This window comes from Ailuropoda melanoleuca, chromosome 19, assembly GCF_002007445.2.
Source record: "Ailuropoda melanoleuca isolate Jingjing chromosome 19, ASM200744v2, whole genome shotgun sequence".
Classification (NCBI taxonomy): Eukaryota; Metazoa; Chordata; class Mammalia; order Carnivora; family Ursidae; genus Ailuropoda; species Ailuropoda melanoleuca.
Genome location: NC_048236.1, coordinates 18,653,403 through 18,676,918, shown reverse-complemented (window position 1 = coordinate 18,676,918; position 23,516 = coordinate 18,653,403). Strand labels below are relative to the sequence as shown.

General features: G+C 34.3%; 1 protein-coding gene across 1 annotated transcript in view; it reads left to right on the top strand.

Annotated features, from left to right (window-relative positions):
• EYS (eyes shut homolog) overlaps positions 1-23,516 on the top strand; it is a 1,484,071-nt gene that overhangs the window by 90,188 nt on the left and 1,370,367 nt on the right. The window contains 2 exon segments of the mRNA XM_034648271.1: positions 8,586-8,598; positions 12,832-12,936. Of these exon segments, the coding sequence (XP_034504162.1) occupies positions 8,586-8,598; positions 12,832-12,936 (118 nt within the window).

Here is a 23,516-nt window from a genome sequence, read left to right as displayed (position 1 = left end):
TAGACATAGTGAGGGAAGGGCATTGTGACCTGACATGCAGGATTCTGAATCCTCCCCTATACGCTAGTTTGGGAAGCATTTTTAACAGAAGACCACCTAAAGGCTTTGAAGACTATCATGAACCACACTCCTAATATTGCCATCACACACACACACACACACACACACGAAGACACACTTATCCTAATATTGGCTGAATGCAATGACTCTAATATTTTCTATATGTAAAGATAATCACATTCTGAACAATCAGAATGAAAGGAGGAAGCCTTAATCAGGAAATAAATGTTAATAAAACCAGCTAGAGTATTTCTCTTACAACAATTTTTTTCTATTCTGAAATCAATTGTTTAACAAATATTTATTGATAGTCATCTTTGTAAAAGATACCATAAACTAGATATTGGAAAAAATATATATAAATACTATATCTTTTAAAAAAATCAGAAATTTTGTGATATGCGTATTTTTGCTTTCTACCTTTTATTTTTTCCACCCAAATTCTAAGATATTTCATGGGATAATGATGCTCTATTTTATTCTCACAGCTTATTTCTTTTGTAATTTCCCTTTTTCCTACTCACTGAGTTGCAATTAGAGCCTGCTTGCCCTGCTTAAGTGTCAATTCAATGTATTAACATACTTTTTTTTTTCTCAAGTCAGTTTCAGCATTTCATTAGTCTGTGTGATGTCTCACCATATCAGCCATGGGTAGAATTAAGGTTTTCAGTTTGTGTCACAAGCAAACCTAATTAAGCATGCAATGTGACTTTGAAATAGAACATTGTATACACAGAAATGCATAGGTCAACATACTTCCTTTCAACATATAATAAAGTTACATTTTCATATTAAGTCTGAAAGATGTGTTTTAAAATAGCAATCTCACATTTGGATCAGAATTTGCTAATTAACGGAAGGCCTCCACTTGGTCACTCAGTAACTCTCAACTAATAGGAAACCTCAATTTCTTGGAGTTAATTATATCAAAAGCTGGCTGCTACATTTTTTTTTTTGCTTGAAATCAATAGCCATATTTATAAGGCTAACTTCCACTTTTGAATAAATCACTCTGAAATTTAGCATGGAAAAAATTTGTTAAAGTTTATAGTTTTATCATTTTAGATGCTGGTTATAAATTATATTACAATGGAAAATATCTAGGACATTATTGACATTTCCTCATCAAGAGTAGCTTCTGCTACTGTTAATATAATTTTACATTTTCAGGGAAGTTATAATTGACAGAAGTCATCCTCAAATCTGATCCCCTAAGTGCTTCATTTTGAGAACATATGTTCACATCAGTATAACCTTCATCCCATTAGTCCTGGACTTATTAATTTCCCTGTAAATAATAAATAATGAAACATTTTGGCAGAATTTAGTGCAGACCTCTGTGCGTAAAGGTTGACTTAACATTGTGTCAGATCTAAGTTTTTCATGGCATACTTGATCAAATGAATCTTAGCCCCATAATGCTCTGTACAACATCCAACACTTCTTAATATCCAATACTCTTTTGCTGTGCCTTCTGGATCTCATGTTGTTAGCAGCAAATTCTCTTTTGTATATTTTCTTTTTCTAACCAAAACCTGAGGACATACAGTTCCCTTAGGTGGCTACTGTTGCTTCTTCCACAACCTGTGTAAGGAAGTGTATAGAAAGTCTTGCCCTTGTTATCATATCCAAACCATATTTATTCCTCTTCCTGAAAAGCCTATCTGTTTTTAGCATAGGACATCATCTATACTATTCTCTAACTCTCTGTTCCTTCCTCCCAAGGCTCCTTTTCAAATACCTTTTCTTCTCTCAGTTCCTTCCCATCTCCTACTAAAGACTTTAGCATCTAGCTTGCTGTCCTTTTCTCTACCACTGCTGTCATCTTCCCTGATGACTTTGATATCCATCTTGTATATCCACCCACCTTAGTTACTTAAATTCTTAGACAATTATTTTCAATGACTTTTCCTCTTCCTCCTGATCTTGGCAATTTTCCCATGGTCATATGTTATAATTTATCCTGACCTGTAATTTCACACCGTACAACACCTTGATTTAAGTTTCTACTCTCTGATCATCAGTTCATGTATTTCAAGTTAACTCATTTGTGTACTTTAACACCAAAATTATGTAATTTCTTTTTCTACAACCAGCAAGCACCTCTAATTATTTGACTGCACTTGTTCTCCTCTGCCCATCACCCTTGGCCTTGCTCTTCATTTTGCTTTTTACAAAGCATAGCCATATATCCATTCTTAAACTACTTTTTCTCTTTTTCTATATTCTATTGACCTGAAAACACAAAACCTGTTTAACTCTATATCCTATCAGGTAAACCTGGATCTACTTTCTTTCATACATGTCTAATGTGGCATCTCAAACTTAATATATTCCAAAGTAATGGGTTGATATTCAATCCCTGGATAAACCTGCTTTTCTGTCAGTGTTCTTTAGACTTATCTTTGATTTCTCTGTCGCTATCTCAGCTCACTTCTTGTCCATCATCAGCAAACCCTTTAAGTTCTCTCATACATACATTTCATGGATATGAACATTTTTATCACTATGAAGCCGACACCCTTGTTCAAGCCACCAAAATTCTCATATGAAACAGTTTGATAGTCTCCCACTTGACCTCCTTGTTTTGACTTCATGTAAGTATATGTAGGACATGGAATGAAAGCCTCACTAAGAAAGCAGTGATTTGAGTGAGGTGATGGAATGTACGACTCTCAGGAGGAAAAATGTCCGTGACAGAGGAAGTACCCCATGAACAATCCCTGGCCTACTGAGTTCACTCTAATGAGACCAGTGTAACAGAAAAGCAGGGGAAGGTAGTGAAAATGGAGAGGACAATTGCAGACCATGTGTGTCACTTTAAGTCTTAGAATTTTACTCTAAGTAAAATAGGAAGTATTACAGTGCTGCTGGCAAATGAAGAATATTATCTTCCCTGTCCTTTAAAATGGTACTTTGACTCTTGTGTTGAACTGTAGAGTGACATAGATAGATGTAAAGAGATCTATTAGGAGCTAATGCAGTAATCTAGATAGGGTATCATGTTCCCTATCATTACTCAATTCCTGCCACTTTGGTCTTTGAGAAGTTTCTGGAATACCTTACACATCTCCTGCTTCAAGCCTCTGTATTTGCTGGTCTCCTATTTAAAGGACATTTTCCCCCAAAACTGTGGTAGTTTGATATACACATCATTGAGTGTTTTGCTCAAATGTCACCTCAAACTTTCTTCCCTGTCTATCTTGATAAACATTCTGAAAATAGTTCTTCTCAATTACTCTCTCTACATTCTTATAGTGTTTTTCATAAATTATAAATGATAATATTACAAATTACGAATTAGTATATCATGCTAATTTTCATTAGAAAATACTATTTTTGCCTAATAACATTGTTTTAAGACTTAAAGAACTGTGAAATTTGAATCTATATGTTTTGAGATCCAGACAATGACTCGATCGCTCAGTTTAAGCCAAAAAGATAAATGGATAAAATGAGGAGTGTATAAGTTAGACATTTGTCTATGCGCTAATAATTCACAAGAAGCAAGCATATAGTGGAATTGCAGAGCTTCTGTTGTAAGAATAAGTGTATCTACTTCAAAGGGTTTTTTCCAAGAAGTGAAAGAGGCACATGACGGTGTTGAAACTGATACAAGTAACTCTGCATCCGAATTTCCACCTGTAAATTATGAAACCAAAGAAGACAAGAGTGAACCACGTGCTTTCTTTGTGACAAGAATTGCAACTCACTTATAATCGAATGGTACAGACCCAGAAAAAAAATTAGTAAAACCTCCTCCAAGTCTTTAAACAAATGATAGGAGTATTTCAAGATAACAGAGTCAGAGAAAATTATTTGGAATTACTTTATAACTACCTCCTTCCATTTCCTAGTATAGTATAGAGTTTGAAAGAACCATTTCAGCAGCTAAAAAAACTTTAAGCAAGAATATGCTCCCAAGCCATGAGGGACACTGTTGACATACTATTTTTGAAGCTAGCTCTTTAAAAAAATCAAAAATATTTAATTGCAATTTTCATTTTTGTTGTTTATGGAGTGATTATGTCATTGTTTCAATACATTTCTTTAGTACTTTTCCTACCAATTATTTATAATAGCATTGCACATTTCATTTTTAATTTTATTAAGTTTATGTTTTCCTTAGTATTTTGAAAAATGTATTTTAAAAACTTGTATTTACTTGTATGCTACTTATTTAGGTTCACCGATTTTCATTTTATTTTGTGAATTCTGTACATTTTAAAAATAAATATATGTAGTAAATGCCAGTATTCCTGCATTACATGATATATTTGTCAAAATGCTGGTGATGAAATTTTGCTGTTATTACTCTGTTTTATTCAATGCTGTGTCCCCAAAAGAGCCTAACACTTCTCATTAAAACCAGTAGCATGTATTCCATAGGTCATTGAACAAAGTTTGGGATACTCTGTCCAAGAAATAGAGTAAAGCTAATTGTCTAATAAATATTAGCTTAATTGACAAAATGCAACCCAATAATGGAGACCCATTTCAGGCAGTTATAGGAAATCATTTTGGGAGGAAAAAGAAAAGGAGAAGATAAAAGTCTGTTTTTTTTTTCTCCTAGCTTTTCCACTAACGTATTTTATTTCCATTATCTTTCTTTTCTTTTCCTTACATGTATCTTATTCAGATCCTCTGTTCTATATATTATCTCCCTTTTTACCACTAAAAATAACATCTTAAACATTCTCAAAATTATTTACATCCCTCTTACCTTCTGGGTTTACAAAAGAATATTTACTGTTTCCTACTACTTTAATATTTACTACAAAACAATAGTTCTAAACAAAAATATAATCACACATTGGATATTCCAGGAACATGATGATCTGAACAGCATTTCTTTCCCCTCTCCCCATACTTGAAACAGCTGACTCCTTTGACCAAAATGATTGCTAGACACCTTGAGCAGCTAAAATGAGTTAGGTTTTAGCTTCCTCGACTATCTCAACAGAAGCAACTTATGCAGATTCTCTTGCTTTGTGAGCTAGGTAGCATTTGTAAATTAGCAGAGGGACAGCAGAACAATAACCAGAAAATAGCAGCGACTTCATCAGTATAAACACCGACTATTTGAAGGTAGGTCAAATTAACTTACTTAAGTATTCTTGTTCTCCTTTGCCTCAAAGACTCAACTAAGTTATGAGTTTAAGGACCAAAGGCTCTCAGTAAGAGTTTGCTCCGTAATCCCAAGGAGGAGAGAGGCCAGATCCATGACCCTAAGGAGAGGACTGATGTTCTGGCTGCTTCAACGTTCTTGGCCCAGTTTTTCCTTCCATTCACTGAAGGATACTGCTCTTAAAAAATACTGGATGCAAGAGAGGCCAGAGACTTAGGAAAGGAGCATGAGTTAAAATAAAGCAACTATAACTTGAGGATATTAGAATCTCTGGAGGAGAGATAGATCATATAAAATTAGAGAACTGTAGTCAAAATAAGTGAAAAGATTCCAGAGGAGAGCGTATAGATATACATATATATCAAGACTAGAACTAAAAAGCATACTATTCAATTAACAACATGGGTAGAAAATTGGAAAGAAGGTGGTAATCCAAATAATGGAAATCTAAAATGCTTTATGGAAGAAGTATTTTAAAAAAGAAAAAAGAGTAAATATAAGGGGATCTGCTTTTATATTCATGTACAGACATGATCTCACCCTAAATTTATCCTGGTCTTATGAAATAGTAATTGCCCATGAAGCTGTCCCTGATGCAAACTTTGGGAAAACAACAACCACCTGCACTTGCCATACAGTGTAACCTGCATTTCTCTTGAAATATTCTTTATCTAAGTCTTTATTTCCTGTCCTCTACCACTAAAAGATGAACCTCATGAGGAAAAAAAAAAAAAACTTATTCACTGAAAATGCACCGTGGCTAGAAAAATACTACCGGGGCGCCTGGGTAGCGCAGTCGTTAAACGTCTGCCTTCGGCTCAGGGCGTGATCCTGGCGTTCTGGGATCGAGCCCCACATCAGGCTCCTCCGCTATGAGCCTTGCTTCTTCCTCTCCCACTCCCCGCTGTGTTCCCTCTCTCGCTGGCTGTCTCTGTCAAATAAATAAATAAAATCTTAAAAAAAAAAAAAAAGAAAAATAACTACCTACAGTAGGAGCTCAAAGATTATTTATTGAAGAGCTTAATGGATGAATTAGTTAATGAATCATGATGAAGAAAGTTGAGTTATCTTGGAGAAGAGATCAGAGAGATCTAACGTATGAATGATAGCAGCTCTGGAAGGAGTAAAAAGAACATATGGAGGAGAAACAATAATTAATCAAGTTGTAGGATATTTCTCTGAGCTGGAGCAAGGGCTGTGTCTGAGTATTAAAAACACTCTATCCAAGCTAGATTGATGATAAAAAACACATAGTGAAATATCTATCCTGCAAGGCAGGAGAAAACAATTTACCTACAAAAGAAAAGTAATCAGCATGGCATCACATTGTTTATTTTCAACACCAGTCGCTTCAGGACAGTGGTATAACATTTATAGCTTTAGAAAGCATCTATAGACTATCAAGAGAAAATACTGCCTCCTCCAAATCTTACACATGACTACTATATATTGGGTAGGGAGAGAAATATTTATATTTATGCAGACAATCAGAAAACCTATCATCCAGGTGATCTATCTGAAGAAGATAACTCTAAAATATTTGTTCTAAATATAAAATGGACTAGGATAAAAATTTCAAAAAGGGAATATGGATTAAAAATGAAGATTAAAAAGTATGCATGTATATGTACATGTGCATGTGTGCACTTACATGTTCATATATTCACACAGGTGAATGCAAAAGATAATGATAGAATATAAAGGTACATATATAATATAAAATAGGTGCTAAAATAGGGCTCCTGAAGCAGATGGGACATTTGTAGAGGAGATTGTATTTAAGGTCTAGAACTAAAAGAAATAAATTATGTGACCAAGGCCCCAGGATTTGTTAGGAAAGGAAAGTAAACATCATGAGGAAGGAATATGGGGTTCCACAGGGAAAATTATGTATCTAGATTGGTGAAACAATTAACTTTTGTTGCCCCCCAAGAAAACCATAGTAAAGATTATGTGATTGGCTATACATCAAAGAAATAGAAGGTTACCTTTAATGGAACATAAATGTTTTTGAACCTTTCTCTTCTTTTCTTTTCTTTTCTTTTTCCTTTTTCTTTCTTTTTTTGGGGGGGGCAGGGGAGAGATTTTCTGAACTATGAGGAGCAGAAGGAAGGAAGGAAGGAAGGAAGGAAGGAAGGAAGGAAGAAGGGAGGAGAGAAGGAAGGAAGGAAGGGGGAGGAGGGGGGAGGAGAGAAGAAGGAAGGAAGGAAGGAAGGAAGGAAGGAAGGAAGGAAGGAAGGAAGGAAGGAAGGAGGAGGGAAGGGAGAGAGGAGGAAAGGAAGGTAGGGAGGGAGGGAGGAAAAAGAAAAAAAGAAGAAAGGATCTGTGAAACCCTAAAAGAATATTTCTCTCCAAAAAGGAGAATTTATCTCAAGGGTAGAAATGAGTACCAGTGCCTGGATTCATCCATGGATCTCCTGATTGTAAAGAGCTATATGTAAACCAGAAGGACCTAAGTATGAAGACGTCAGCTATGAGAATCTTCTAAATGCATGGCTCTCTAAGGAGGTAGAACAGTTCCCTAGCTACTTCATAGGAAAAGTGGTTATCAGTGAAGTCAGCAAAGCCACGGGCAGTGGAAAGCTGAGAAGCAGCCTGGGTTGACAGTGGTATTGGCATGCACAGTAGAAAGTTTAACATGGATAGGGTCAAAAAGACATGAAGGTATGGGCAGTGAAGTTGACACAGTGTTCTGGGAAGAGTAGCAGCTGTTGTAGGAGAGCCAGCATGAAAGGCTAGTGCTGCAGTTCAGGCCCTGGAGAGTTTGACTTTATGAAATGATCACAGTGTAAGAAGTGGCAGCATGAACAGCACCATGGATTTACATGATCCCACGTACACCAGCGGATGGCAGATAATAGGAGGACACAGCATTTTGGAAGGTAAGCAGATGAGGCTTTACCTTAATTTCTGATCTAAAGGTTTACCTGACAACTCTGTCTCTCTGAAGCATCTCAATCTCACCTTTTTTTTTGAACTTCAAGTAAAGAGATTTAAGTTAATCGTAGTCTTCAGTATAATAATAAACCATCATTGATTCATACAAAGCCTCTTACATCTTTTATACTTGGTTGATTGTTTATTTTCTTTCATTCCCATTCCCTACTTCCAGTCTCCTGATTTTCACGCTTGAAAAGGATAGCACAGAATCTGCACTTTATGGATGGAAAAAACTAAATTGGTACTAAATTACTTAAATAAAATATATTTTTTAAAAATATACAATGAGAATCAGATTCATTAACGTGATACTTTTGATGACCAAGGTTTCTGAAGAAGGACGGATAATTTGGACAGGAATTGGCTTCTTGTTTATAATGTCCTTAGATTATTGGTAGTATGGGAACAGTGGTGGCAGACTAGGGTGGTAGACTAGAATGACCTCTTACATTAGAAGTTGTCTCCTTTCTGTAGGCACTTCATTTGGAATATCATGGGGGAAATATGGAAATAAATGTATATTTATTATGTCTGATTATTTCTTTAGGATAAATTCTAGAAATAGAATTTTATGTCAATGGATACAACATATTTATTTTAATTTTCAAATATGAGTTTGGTGGTAAAGCTTTTTGTTATACATTTTGAGGCTTTTGCATCCAAATTCTGATAACTAGCATACATTTTCTAAAGATCAAGACTTACATATCATGAGAATCATCTCTTTCATAGGGATTAAAATTCTTCATCCATATAAATAAATAAGCCCAGCATCTTTTAGTTAGTTTCACCAAATATTTTGTTCTATTCAGCTATTCTTATTTTCATTCAATTTTGCCAATCTATATTTTGACATAAATTTTTTAGCATATTTGCGCCGAGGAATATGTAGTGTAGTTAGCTTCCATTTGTCCTCATATTCCCTTTTGCATTTTTATTTTTGTGTATTTGTGTTCTTTCCCTTGATTTCTTAATTACACAGTCCAGAAAAATATCTATCTCATGATCTTTTTAAATAAATGACTCTGGCCTTATTAATTGTAATACTTTTCTCTTGATGTGAAATGTACTCAGTGTAATTTTGTACTAAGTCTTCATTTAAAATAAAATTATTGGGTACTGTACATGTCCTGAAAAAAAACTAAAAAAAAATCAGTTTTGCTTAATATTGTAAGGTCATAGGGAATGTCTAAGTAGGCCAATGTAGTTTATTTTATCAAGGTTGAAGTATATGAATGAAGAAAGGGTAAAAAACTAAATACAATATAATTTACAGAATTTTTTTAATTGCCAAATATTAGCTATTATGTTCTGGTTTTCACACAGACCAGTTCATAAAATGTGTCTTTGCCCTTATCAAACTGTTAAAATATTCTGATTCACTGTGTCTTGTGTTCATTTTTTATATATTCTTATTCTTCCACTTTTTGCTATATATTTTCAAATATGAATTGTACACCACTTTTGACATTTTTGGGGAAGAGTAAGGTAACAATTCTGACTTTATTTTTTATATTGAACATATCTATATTTCTATCTACTTTTATTTCAAACATTATTTTCTTAACTCATTTGGATCCATTTTAATTTTTGTTAGCCACTAAGTGGCCTCCCTATTTATATACTATCTGACCATAGTATCTTCTATATTGTATTTCATAAAAAGTCTTATCTGTTTAACTTATTGAGCTGAGCTGTTGATGCTATTTGAATTTCCTTTCTTCTTTTATGTATTTTCCCTTATCTGTAGCATCTTTCATCTTTACTTGCACTTTTGTCACAGAATTTCTCAAAGCATCCATATTATTCTAGAGTTTGTTTTTATTTATTTTTCTTTGTTTTTGTTTTCTCTTGTTTTAATTCTTAAGTGGCAAGTATACTAATCAAGCCTTTTCTTTCCCTGGCTGCAGGCTGAGTTGTTAGGGTATCATTAGGATGAGATTCAAAAGCTCCTCTTAGATTTCAAACTATGAGTTGGAGTGGACGGATGGAGGCTTAATAGCCTATAACTCAACAGGAAAATTTTCTCATTATGGATTTCCTCTGCCTTTGGGTTAAACTTCCCCAGGCCAAGTATTTTAGATGGTCTTTTGGGGCTTCCTTCTTAGTATACTGTGAGAATGCTAACAGTTTGGCACATTTTTTTCATAATTAATAAGTTCTCCTTTGTTTAGAAACATCTTTCTCAGAGTTGCTGCTCCCTAATCTTCGTTCAGCAACCTGTTGATCAGATCTCATGAAGGACCGAATATTAGTTCTTCATCTTATTTATACCTCTGATCCTTCTCTTTGGAAACCATACTTCAGAATAATATAAGTCCAAATACCACACATGTCCTTAGCCAGTCTTAGACAGTTTGATTCATTCCCTCTCAAAGGAGAATTGAGGCACGATAAGTACAACGCACCAAAATTTGAGGATATTTTGTTGCTTCCTTATTCTTGCTATTCCATATCCCCAGTCGGAAAGGGTGGGAATGATACCTTTCACAACAAAGTGGTACTTGGAGTAATTTCTGGGTTTCTATGTGGATCATCAGAATGAGGAAAATAAGGTAAACGTGTCCTAACAGGTTTTATTAATGGAGTAGCAGGTGTGATACATTTTAAATTAAGACCATACTTAATTTTAATAGCAGCTCTAAAATTAGTGATATGACCAAAGTAAATCTCTGAACTTCTCTGAGTTTGTTCCTTCATTTAATACAGTGGTAATAATGTGTATCACACAGGGTTTATAAGGATTGAATGAGAAAATAAGAGAATAGTGTTAAAACAGTTAGCCCAGTGGCTGGCACATAGTAGGTGCTAAAAAAATGGATAGTATTCCTGACATAAATGAAGGAATGGTTTAATTTTACAAGGTGAAAATGCCAGGCTGTGCCTTGAACAGCAGGAAAAGAGAATTACTAAAGTATTTTACTGATGATATTTCAGTTAAACTGTGTCAACATGGCCTTTGAGTCCTTCTTTTATGAAATTATCCTGTGTTCTTATTAAGATATTTGAAATAATTAATACATGATACAATTCACTTTGTTATTAAATCAGCTTCTAACAACTTAGTCTTAAGAACTATTTTGGGAGCTCCTGGGTGGCTCAGTTGGTTAAGTGCTGACTCTTGATTTTGGCTCAGGTCATGATCTCAGGGTCATAAGGTCTAGCCCTGTGCTGGGCTCTGTGCTGGGTATGGAGCCTACTTAAGATTCTCTTTCTCTCTCCCTCTCCCTCTCTCCCCGACCCCACACACTCTCCCTCACTCTCTCTCTCTCTAAAAAAAAGGAAAAAAAATAGTCTTTTGGTCTTAAAATCTCTAGTATCTACTTTAGAGAAACACATTGTCCTTTAATTTGGTGCTCCATTCACTTTTAATAGAAAGTTTACTAAACGTGATTTAAAGTACAGGAATATTTCTTACAAATTAATGAGAGTGAGGGCAAAGGAAGACAGTAAACCATGTATTCTTAGCATCTTATTGATTGCAGCTAATGAATTGCAGTAAACTGGAATCCAGATTTGTTTTGTGTGTGTCTCAACCTATGTATAGAGATGCTATCAGCTGGGAATGCCTCGGGCACTCACCGGGGTGATATTACTCATGGCAGCCTCCATATATGTCTCCCCCACAGAAGCCCATGTTGTGACCTCTGTGGTTCATACACTTGCAAGATGCACCTAGCATCAACCATCAGGGATCTTTGAAAAATAAGGTTTACTACTCAAGTCCTGGGGGGTAAAGGGCATACCCACAGGCCGGCAGCCAATTGCTAGCAGAGAGAGAGAGAGAAAGACAAACTGTGTGGACCTAGGGTTCTGCCTTTACTGGGGTCAAGAGTGGGGTGCCTAGAGTTTCACAGATTCACTCTTTATTGGTGTATTTAAAATGAAAGAGTGGGAATTAGGGAGCGGGAAAGGAAGTGGCCGGTTATTTAATTACACAGGGATTTGTATAAAGGGAACTTCATGGGTTAGGGAAGACCTGTCTTCTTACCTCATGTAGCTAGTAGCTGTGTCATACTAGCTGGCAATATGTTTATTCAAGATGGATGTCTGAAATTGATGCTTTGGCAATCAAAAGCTTAATGTCAGGCATTACCATTACCATCAAAAAAAACTTATTCCTAGGCACTTATACTACAAGACTGATTTATTTAGGAAAAAAAAAGTAAGGATGACAATAAATAAAGCCATATAAGTAGCCTAACTGTGACCATACCATTACTGTTCACTATAACTCTTTATACTATGTCCCAAATTTATGTATGTCATTAAATCCTTGTAGCACATCATCCGTATATAATGGTTTTACTAAGCATTAGAAATCTCACTTGTCACCTTTTTTTCACATTTTAATAGTTTTCTTATTTATTCCAATAGTTTTCTAAAACCTCTATTTTATTGTTAAATATTCAGTTAGGCCAAAGTTGATTTTACTGTTAAATTCTCAAAAGATAATATTAAGACTATTAAATGAATGTAGTTTACTCTGATTCTCACTAAATAGATCCTTTTTTTTCTCCTTTGCTAAGAACACAAGCATGCATAGACAAAATTAATGGTTAAAAATGTCAGGTAATAATATATATTGTATGTAATTTAAGCAAAGCATAATTATTTTTGTCAGACTGTTAATAGGCTTTTGTAAAAATATTTAAATTGTAACTTTTCTTATTTACACGGATGTATTTACAGTTCTTTCACAGGATTTACTGGAAAAAAACTGTGAGAAAGTAATTGACCACTGTAGACTGCTCAGCATCAGCTGTCTGAATGAAGGATGGTGTTTCAATGTAAGTGGAAGATTCAGAGTAAGTAATTTAATACATGGCAGAGTAATTTAGCACTTGAAAATACAATAGCTTCAGGCAGTCTGTATTTCAAATGCTTTTATTAATCTAAACCAGAGAATTATATCTTTATATGTATATTTAAACGTGACTTATATAAAGTTTAGTAATAGAGATTTTTAACTTATAAGAATTATGTTGGGAGGGCATTAACAAGAGTTCTAGGCAGTGTGTTTATTATAAAATAAGTATATAGCTAATTGAGTAGTGGCAATATATCTCTGTATATGTAAAACCACAGTTACTCATGCCTTAAGCTCTTAAACTAGATGGAGAATAAAATTAGTGTGGTAGTTAGGATTTACAAGTAAGCTTTTTATTGGTGGATAGTTTTTGAAATGACTGTAGAAGTGCACGATGGGTGTGGGACACACGGTAAGGCATATCCTACAACTCAGCGTTTCCACTTTCAGATATGTCTATTGGAAAGATTACAAGGCATGCACTTAAAGAGACATACACAAGAATTTTCACACCAAATCTGAAACAAACAAAAGCCTGTGGATAGGATAGTGGATAAATTCATCATGGCAGAGTCATGGGATTATAATGAGTTGTTAAAATAAGTGAACAATAGCTACATGTATTAATACTTTTAAATATCAAAACATAACGTTGGATTTTAAAATCTTATTGAAGACTGATATAGACAGTCTGATAATGATTAATTAAATTTTTACACATAAGAAAGTCCATATTTTCTATGATTGATAAATATATAGCTAAGGTGTAAACATATATATTAGAAATATACACACTAGCTTTACTAGAAGGGCTCTCTATAAAGAGACAGATGGGGAAAAGATCAGTGAGAGTACAAAAGGAACTTCTAATCTATTTATGATGCTTTATTTCTTAAAACTATTTTGGCAAATAATGATGGTAGGATTATGGCATTCATTTTATTGTCTTCTCTAAATACAAAATATTTTAATAAAATACTTTAAAGTAATGAAAAGTCAATTTACGGAATGAATCATGGACAAATTTATGTGTATACTTCCGGAAACAAATGCTAAAATATAATAATGTTACTATGCAAGAACATTTAGGATAAGAACATAACATTTATTTTGCAGCTATAAAATGTTGATATTGTACTGTGTCGTTTATGGTCATTACTTCATTTGATCTTCACATAAATACCATTCCATTTTATAGAAAATTAAAATGTCTATTGAGCTTTTAATATTTTCCCAAATTCATACATATTGGTAGGGATGGAAGAAGCTAGATTTAAACTTACTCCAAGCAACTCTAGAACTCATACTTTTAGGTACTATACATATCTACTTTTAGTATAAACAATGTACTAGCAACTCTTTTTCCTTTAAAACATATTTACCCTTTCCTTAATAGGAGATTGTCTAATTGAAATGTCTTTCCTGCTTTGGTTTGAATTTCTTCTATATTATACTATTTATGTTTTGGGTTTTGGTTTTCTGTTTTGTCTTGGGATAGTTTCTGAGAATTTATCTCTGACTTTTATTTTTAAATTTCTCTTCCTCCACCATCATTTCCTCCTGGAAAATCTCACCTAGTCTAGTATTTCAACAATTATCTATGTGTTACTGACTCTACACCCAGTTTTAATTTCTTTTTTAAGGAACTAGACTGGACTTATCATCACCTTGCCAAATCTGCTTTTTCTGTAATTCTACTTCAAGTTTAATGACTTCCACTAGATAAAATATTAGCAAGAAGGAAATGCTATTGTGCTTCTCAATGGGTTAAAATTTAGGTGATGATGAAGATAATGTGCATTACAATGTTTTTAATACTATAATATTTTTTTTCAAAAATATGCTTTTCTCTACTGATTAATAATCCTAGTTATGGCTATGTAGAGGTTCTGACATAGTTTATATTTCAATTAGTTTAATTTAAATTTTAATGTATGTATACAAATATATTCAGATTGTGTAATGTTATGAATGGTGGGCATTAACATTATTTTTCATGATACTTAAGTTCAATGTGATATATTGAAGAAAATAAAATATATACTATATTCAAATTATTTTTACCATGTAACTATAAAATGAATTTTTGGAATTTTGGCATTTTTAACAAACATTTGTTTTTCTACTCTGATGTTTGCATTTTTAACTTTTGAATATATCAGCCAATTTCAAAGAGACTATATGATGAACTATAATATTTTAGGAAGAGATTTGAACAATCCTCCTATTTGGAGAAAACAAATACATTTATATTTAGAGGGAAATAAAAGAAAACAGGCATAAAACAAGCAAAATGATACATTAAATTCAACTATATCCAGGATCACAGTAAATATAAATTGATTACACACTTCGGCTAATAGGCAGAGATTATTGATGGTACATGAAGCAAAACTCAAATGTATAAAAGATACTCATTTTATATGAAAAAATAGAGATATATTGAAAGTGAAATAATGAGAGAGATGTATATATAAATTAAGCAAAATAAAATAATAAGAGTGATATAAAAATTAGGCAAAATAAATACTGGTGTAGTTTTATTAATAAGGTAGATTTCAATATCAGGAACTATCAAAGATGAAGGACTTTATTTCTTAAAAATAAGTGGGCCAACTAATCATACTTTATTACACATTTGATAAGAGATTCAAAATATATGAACCAGAAACTGACATAATTCAAAGGAGGAATAAGTAAAACTACAATTATAGTTGAGATATGAATACTTCCCTTTCAGTAACTGGTAGAATAAGTAGACAGAAAATCAGTAAGGACATACAAAATGTGAATGGTACTATCAATCCACTTACCTAAATGACTACAAAATGGCACACACAATAGTTGCAGATTATTTATTCTTCTCAGCAACACATGTACCTTATTCAGAGGCCTTTTTCATTATGGGGGAGGAGACGGCTTTAGCTGGGGCATTTCCCATGTGCCTCTAGGGATACCTCTTTTTAGAGGGGGCCTTGACTGAGCCACATTTCTCCACATTGACTTAAAACTTTTCCACTCCTAGCCCTCTTTCTATACCTCCCTACCAAGTCCATAAAGAGTCAAGAGCCATTTTTACAGGGCTCCTTAGAATTGGGAGGTTTCCCTCATCTGTGCTGTTTTCAATTCATATCATTTAAGGCAATGTGGACATACCATTTTATACTTCTGCATTAAAACACAAAAGTATACACATTTAACGCAACAGTATTTTCACATGTATTCAGGGAAACTAGGACCATCAGTTGGCAATTTAGAGTATATACCTAAAGTTTTTTCATCTGTAATAATTCAATATCTAGAAATACCTGAAGTAAGAAAGCAGGATCATATTAAACAGGTGTAGAAAATATTCACTTTTTTTGTTGTTTATTTTAGAATAAAAATAATCAAATTAAGCAACAAGAGTAGCTTAAATATTATAATGTGTCCCTATAATATAATATGCATCCACTTTAGACTATGTTTTTAAAGTGTATTGTGATATTTGGAAAATACTCAGATCAAAATATCTGATGAAAAATGGCTATATTATTCTAACTGTAACTTGGGTTTAGATGTGTATATATAAGGTATTTATCATCTTGTACTAAAATAAAATATGTACTTCCTGTGTTATGGGAAAGGTCAACAGGCATGGCAGCACTACTCCCATAGAGATTATCCATTGGGTTTCACCTCCCAGAGCGTTCAACATCATGAAAGATCATATATTTAGAGGCCAGGCTTTTCCAGGCAGTAAGAAGTGCAGGGGGTGGAGGGAGCCAGTTAGATGGCAGAAGGTGATGCAGTTTCTGATTCATCGATCCCCATAATCATTCAGGGCTTTGCCATTTTTTTATAAATGTAAATTTTCCTTATATATTTGAATTGACTTAATGGAAAGAGTAAAGTATCTGACGCCTGGGATCTATGTAGTCTGGGGACAAGTTAATAACACGCAGGGACAGGGAAGCAGGGAGCCACAGAGAATCATGGGGAAGAATGGCTTAGGGAATCACAGAGAGGATCTGAGTTAAAATCCAGATCTAACTTAACACCAAGGTAACCCGAGCTGTGTTGGCCAGTGGACTCTGGGTGATATTTGTATCATACAGATATGCATAATATGGGCTAAAAGGAAATAAGCCAACAATGGGACAGTGGTTTATTACTGTTACTGGAATTAGACTAAAATTATAATCAGAAAAAATTATTTATTTCTTCTGAATATACATTTAATTGAAGTATTATGAAGGAAAAAGAATATTCCATTATTACTTTCGGATTAGGAAGTTTATATTAAATGCAACAGGCTGGACAATATTAGGTGTAAAAAAATGTAGGTCAGAACCTTATTAATTCTAAGCCATGCTCTTCATCATGAGTTAAATTTCCCTTTTTTCAATTCATTTTCTCTATAATTAAAGTGGCAGAAGAATGCTGAACTTTCTCATTGAAATTGTGATGAGGAATTGCTAATCAAACACTTTCACAATGTCAATATTAATCTCAGAATTAATAATATAAATAGCCCCCGTGATAAAACAATTGTTACTTCCCAAGTGAGAGTCAGATTTCTAATAACCACCAAAAATAAATCACTGAAAAAAAGTAAGAACTCAAACTCATAGTAAAAAAGGGCAAAAACTGTTCTATTGTCATTTTCATGTTTATAAAAATGAATAAATTACAGCCACTAAATTAAAAAAATATGATTGATATTATGCGCACAATAAATTAAAAATATAGACACTGTGCAATTAAATGATATTTACATTGCCTCATAACAATGATTCAGGATTTCTTTTCGTTAGAGTTCAATGATTTTCTAATAAATTTAATTTCATTTTTAATAGATATTATACATAGTCAGAGCCATAATTTTTGGTCTGTGCCCATCCTAATATTTTATAACTTCCTGATGTTATGACAGAATTGTTGATGGCTGCTTTTTATACCACCAAAGAAAATACCATGAGAGCTTTATACATAGCTCCTTTGGTCCTCTTTTTTATAACTGGTTCAGGGATGCAGATATAAGAAAGCAGTTTATGTTTTATCTCATCCTTTTAAGTTTCCTATAAGGTTTCACTGGGGAACCAACAAAAAAACAAAATTTAAAACTCATCTAGTTTAGCTTTACCATCTGTTTCATTCCTCTTTTCTATTTCCATCCTCTAGTTAAATCTTTTTTTTTACAATAATTTTCAGCAAGCGTGACTTATGCAAACTCACACTGAACACTGAAAGAAGTAAAGCTCAAATTAGAATTCCATATGAATAAAATTTGCATATGGGGTAGGAGTAAGAGCTTTAAAATTTTAGTTGCAACAACAGAAAATCTAAACAGAATATTTCTCTCTCCCTCTCTTTCAATCTCTCTCTCTCAGTCTCTCCCTCTTTCTTTCTCTTTCTCTCTGTTTCACACACACACATGCACACAAGAATTTGAAGGCTCACAAAATTAGACTTTTCAGGGGCTAGATCAGGTAAGTATTAAACCAGAGACTCAATGTTCATATTCCTTCTAGCTCACACTAAAATAGCAACAGTGCCCTCAGAGTTCCTAGAAAAAACAAGGTGTACTCTGTTCTGTGTGATTTTGACCCAAATTTCTGGTTTGTGGGGTTCTCCATTCTGTTTAGGTATTTTCTCGAATGTTTACCTTTTCAGTGTGTTCTTCTATAGACACCCAATTGAAAATATTAAATACTCACTTCTGGCTTATACATGTCATCTCCTTTTAGTTTCTCCTTAACAACCATTGCCATCCAGTTTCCCAGATAACAGTATAGTTCTTCACATATCTTTTTCATTGTCTGTAAGTGTATATTAGGCTGAAATTTAAGCTTTACGTAGGTAGATGTCTTTGTTTCTTTGTACAGTACTACCCTTCTTCCAGAGAAGGCAGCAGAATTTCAGCAAAGGCATGCCATGCCAAGTGTAGCAGATGGGAACCTCTCTGGAAGGATGCTTCTATGTAGGAAGAGCACAGACTCCATAAAATGACCAATAAGAGACCTCTTTCTTAGTAATGGGGTAGTCAAAGCTAGCTCGACATGGAATTTGGGGAGAGGTACATTTGGTGAAGGTGGAAGGATTATATAATATACGAAATACCCCTCAATGTTTTTTTTTTTTTTTCTGTAAAAAATTGTAAAGGTCAACATATCAAAGAAAGGGACATTGGATAAGCCAAATATGTCATGGACACTCAAAATATTAGTTTGAACACATATGCAAAATGAAAAAAATCTAATATTTACACTACGATCTGCTGCAAAAGCCTAAGTTGAACAGAAAAGCTGAAGCAATTTCCTACTGACCCCTAACTATCCTAAGCTGCTGGAGGTACCTTGTATTTGTACCCTCAACCAATATGTTCATTCTTTATCAATCCTCAGAGACATTTCTTGAGGTTTAAAGAATGGATGGATAGTGCCATAGTTTGTGGTGAGAGATATAGACATCTCTGGAAAAGAATAGGTAAGGTCAAATACAAAAGATCCCTGGAGCAACCGAGTGTAATTTTTTGTCCCCTGGGGGATACTTGTCAGTGTCTAGAGACATTTGTGTTGTCACAAATAGAGACTGACTCTTCTGGTGTCTGGTGAATAGCAGTCAGGTTTGCTGCTAAGCATCCCACCATGTACATGACAGCCCCCACAACAAAGAAATACCAGGTCCAAATATCTATACTGTTGTGGTTGAGAAAACCTAACTTAGGAATTTAGGCTGTGTCAGTTGGAAAATAGTAAAACCTGCACACAGAAAGAAATATAGTCTTCATGAAAGTTAAAGAACCTCAGACTTAAAGAAGAGAAGCTTTTGTCTCAAACTGGCAGACCCCTAGCATAAGATTGCATTCCAAACTGAGAAACCTTTTTTTCTGGTTTATGTGGGCCCCACAACTGAGTTAGGTACATAGAGTTGGTTAAGCCAAATTGCTTTCTTATTTTTTTTCTTGCTTTGTTGGGAATAGAGTAGTTACTCAGTTCAGAAAGAGGTATATATGCTGGTTGGTCACAAACTCTGCTTCTCAATCCTTCCCTCTGAAATACTGACTTAGATTAAATTTGTTTGAATCTTTTTAAGATTTTATTTATTTATTTGAAAGAGAGAGAGAGCGAGAGAGAGCATGACCTGGGGGAGAGGCAGAAGGAAAGGGAAGAAACAGACTCCCCGCTGAGCAGGGAGCCTGATGCGGTGCTCCATCCCAGGACCCTGATATCATGACCATGAGCTGAAGGCAGATGCTTAACTGACTGAGCCACCCAGGCACCCCAAATTTGTTTGAATTTTTCCTCTTATTTATATTATTGAACATTTAGTTGAAAAATTTGGAGGGGCGCCTGGGTGGCACAGCGGTTAAGCGTCTGCCTTCGGCTCAGGGCGTGATCCCGGCTTTCCGGGATCGAGCCCCACGTCAGGCTCCTCTGCTGAGAGCCTGCTTCTTCCTCTCCCACTCCCCCTGCTTGTGTTCCCTCTCTCACTGACTGTCTCTATCTCTGTCAAATAAATNTTCTTTTAAAAAAAAAAAAAAAAAATTTTAAAAAAAAAAAAAAAAAAAAAAGAAAAATTTGGAGGTTAAGCAGCATGAAATGTGTGATGAGAAGGAGTTCTCTCTACTTTGTTTTTAAGGAGAGGGGGAGGCAGGAGCACGATTCCAGATTTATTAAACATAAAATGGCTAAATTAAAGAGTCATTGAACTGTTTGAAGTACCTTTAGGAAGGCTATATAATCAGGGTCCACTTCAATAATCTCTTGATCCATGTCTTATACCTCAGCAATTGTTATTCCTTTGCTCCCCTCTCTCTTTCATAGACAAGTTTCTCAATGGCTTTCTCTATCTACTTCATTAAGGGTGTAATTTATCCTGCTTCTGTTCAGATTTTTGGTAGGGAAGTTGACTGTTGCCTAAAATAATGTTTGAAAGAGAATAATGTCCTCACAGTAGCTTTAAACTTTTAAGTCTTTTTCCTGTGCATATGTTACTTCTTTATTTTAGTTCTTCAATATATTTTAATCATTTGAATCACAAGCATATTTTAAATAAGCAAGCACAAACAACATGTTTTGACTTGGAATAAATTTTTTCAAAGAACTCAAGGAAAAAAAATGTTCCTAGGGTTAATGTTTAACCAGTTGTCAAATGATTTTATTGTCCTACATTGTTAGTCACAAAAAGTGGTAGAAACTTTTTTTATGGTTGGACTCACAGAGTATTATCTGAGTCCTCTTGACATTGCCTTCCTAGACAGCAAGCAATAATAAAGCAACAGGTATTCCCATCTTTGAAGAATTAATAGAAATTAAAGTTACCACACAGCTTCTATTATATGTCAAGAACTTTTGTGTACAGAAAATATACTGGTGTCTTAAGAGTAGTTATAGGACAAAAATAGAAATACTCAGGAATTAGAGCTTATTTCAATGTTACTTCTAGATACAGGGTAGATATGTAAGTTAACTGATTTACAATAAGTAATAACTTTGTAATTTCACATATTTTCTATGGGATTATAATAATGAGTACTAGCTATATAATAGCTAATGGTGAATAAACTTAAATGATGAATATATTCAAAAACTTGCACATTTAAAAATTTGATTTCATCTGGTTTTATACTATTACCAATTTATAAGAAGAAGAATGGAGGGAGTTTCAAGCATATATTTTATTGTTTCCTTTGCTTTCAGAATTTTATATCAGGTGATAAGTATAAGAAGTGACAACTTAATCTAAACTAGTGCAATCCTGTGAATAATTGAAATGTTCGTATTTAAAGGAAACAAATATAAACACTTTCAGTATCTTAGAGAATATGCAGTTGCCAATAGATCCCATTGATAATGAAACAAAAAAGAAGAGGGAAAAAATCATGAAGTTTTTAAATTTAAAAATTCAGGAAAAATCATTGGTGAAACTATTTTTTAAAAGTGTGGTTATTTATGTGAATCTCATTCGTATTACATTTGGAATCTCTAAGAAGGACCTTTCCTCCCAAAGTGCTTGTTGGCCACAATTAGACCCATAATGTCTGCAGATAGCCTAAGGCTAAATACCTAAAAAGAGGTATCAAAAGTAGATGTGAAACAAACTGAAGGCATAGCTTTCATGACCACTTTCTGGGGAACCCAGAGTATGGTTGGGTGAATATAGGCACCCCAAATATGCCATGTTCTACTCCCTAGAACCTATCAATTTTATCTTTCATGGAAAAAGACTCTGAGGATGTGATTAAGACAAGGGTTTAATATGATGTTATCCTGGATTATCCAGATGTGCTTGATGTAATCACAAAGATCCTTATAAGAGAGCTATAGAAGAAGTCTGCGACCAAGAAAGTGATGTGATGATGGGAGCAGAGTTTGGAACATTGTCCTTTGAAAGTATAGGGACTGCCCATGAGCCGAGCAATACAGGCAACCACTAGAAGGTGAAAAAGGCAAGGAAACTGACTTTCCCCTCAGAGCCTGCAGAAGCAGCTAGCCTACCTGAAACTTTGACTATCCAAGTAGGACTGATTTTGGACTTGAAACCTTCAGAAATATAAGAGAACAAGGGTTTTCTACTACAGGGTTATAGTTATTTGTTATACCAGCAACGGGAAAGAAAACAGAGAGATTTCAAGAAAATTTATTTATTTATTTTTTTTTAAAGATTTTATTTATTTATTTGACAGAGATAGAGACAGCCAGGGAGAGAGGGAACACAAGCAGGGGGAGTGGGAGAGGAAGAAGCAGGCTCACAGCAGAGGAGCCTGATGTGGGGCTCGATCCCACAACGCTGGGATCACGCCCTGAGCTGAAGGCAGACGCTTAACCGCTTTGCCACCCAGGCGCCCCAAGAAAATTTATTTTTAACACAAAAATTTGCTAGCTGAAAATGATTAGAGAAGCTCCTTAACTGAACACATAAGTTTAAATATAAGAATGGTAATAGGTCCTCTCCAAAGATACACATGAAACACAGAGATAAGTTATTCTAGATTTATTCTTAGAGGCCATTTCTTGTGTTAGTTGACTTTTAGGACTGTCCATAACTAATTGACACAGATGAATCAGTGCAGGTCAGAAAAAAAAAAAAAAAGAACAACAAGATGATTGGTTGGTTCTGCATGTTGGAAGAAATGGAAATTGGTTAAAATTCTGTGTTTACTTTGAAATGGTGTACATGCTTGTGGGTCCATTTGTCACCTGCTTAAGGAAACAGCAGGCATGCTCGTAAAGTGAGATCTTGTCTTTTAACATTTTGCTCTCCCATTACTCACTCAGACGGGAATAGCCCCTGCTAATGTATCCTGCATGTGTACATGACTTACTAATTTATCACCCACACCAGGATACATTGGAGAATTAAATGGGGTTCTATCAGTTACTTCTCTGGTATAACAGGCATTGAACCAGGGCTGGTTTATACATGGAATACTGTTTAGCTGGTTTTCTTCCCCAATATGAACATCTAATTTTTATAAATTGTGATCTATATGATCCTAATATTATCATTAACAAATTATGAAATAATGTTTGACCTAGCACTCTAAGAAACTAGTGAAAGCATTAATTAAAAATGAGGTGATCAACACTACAA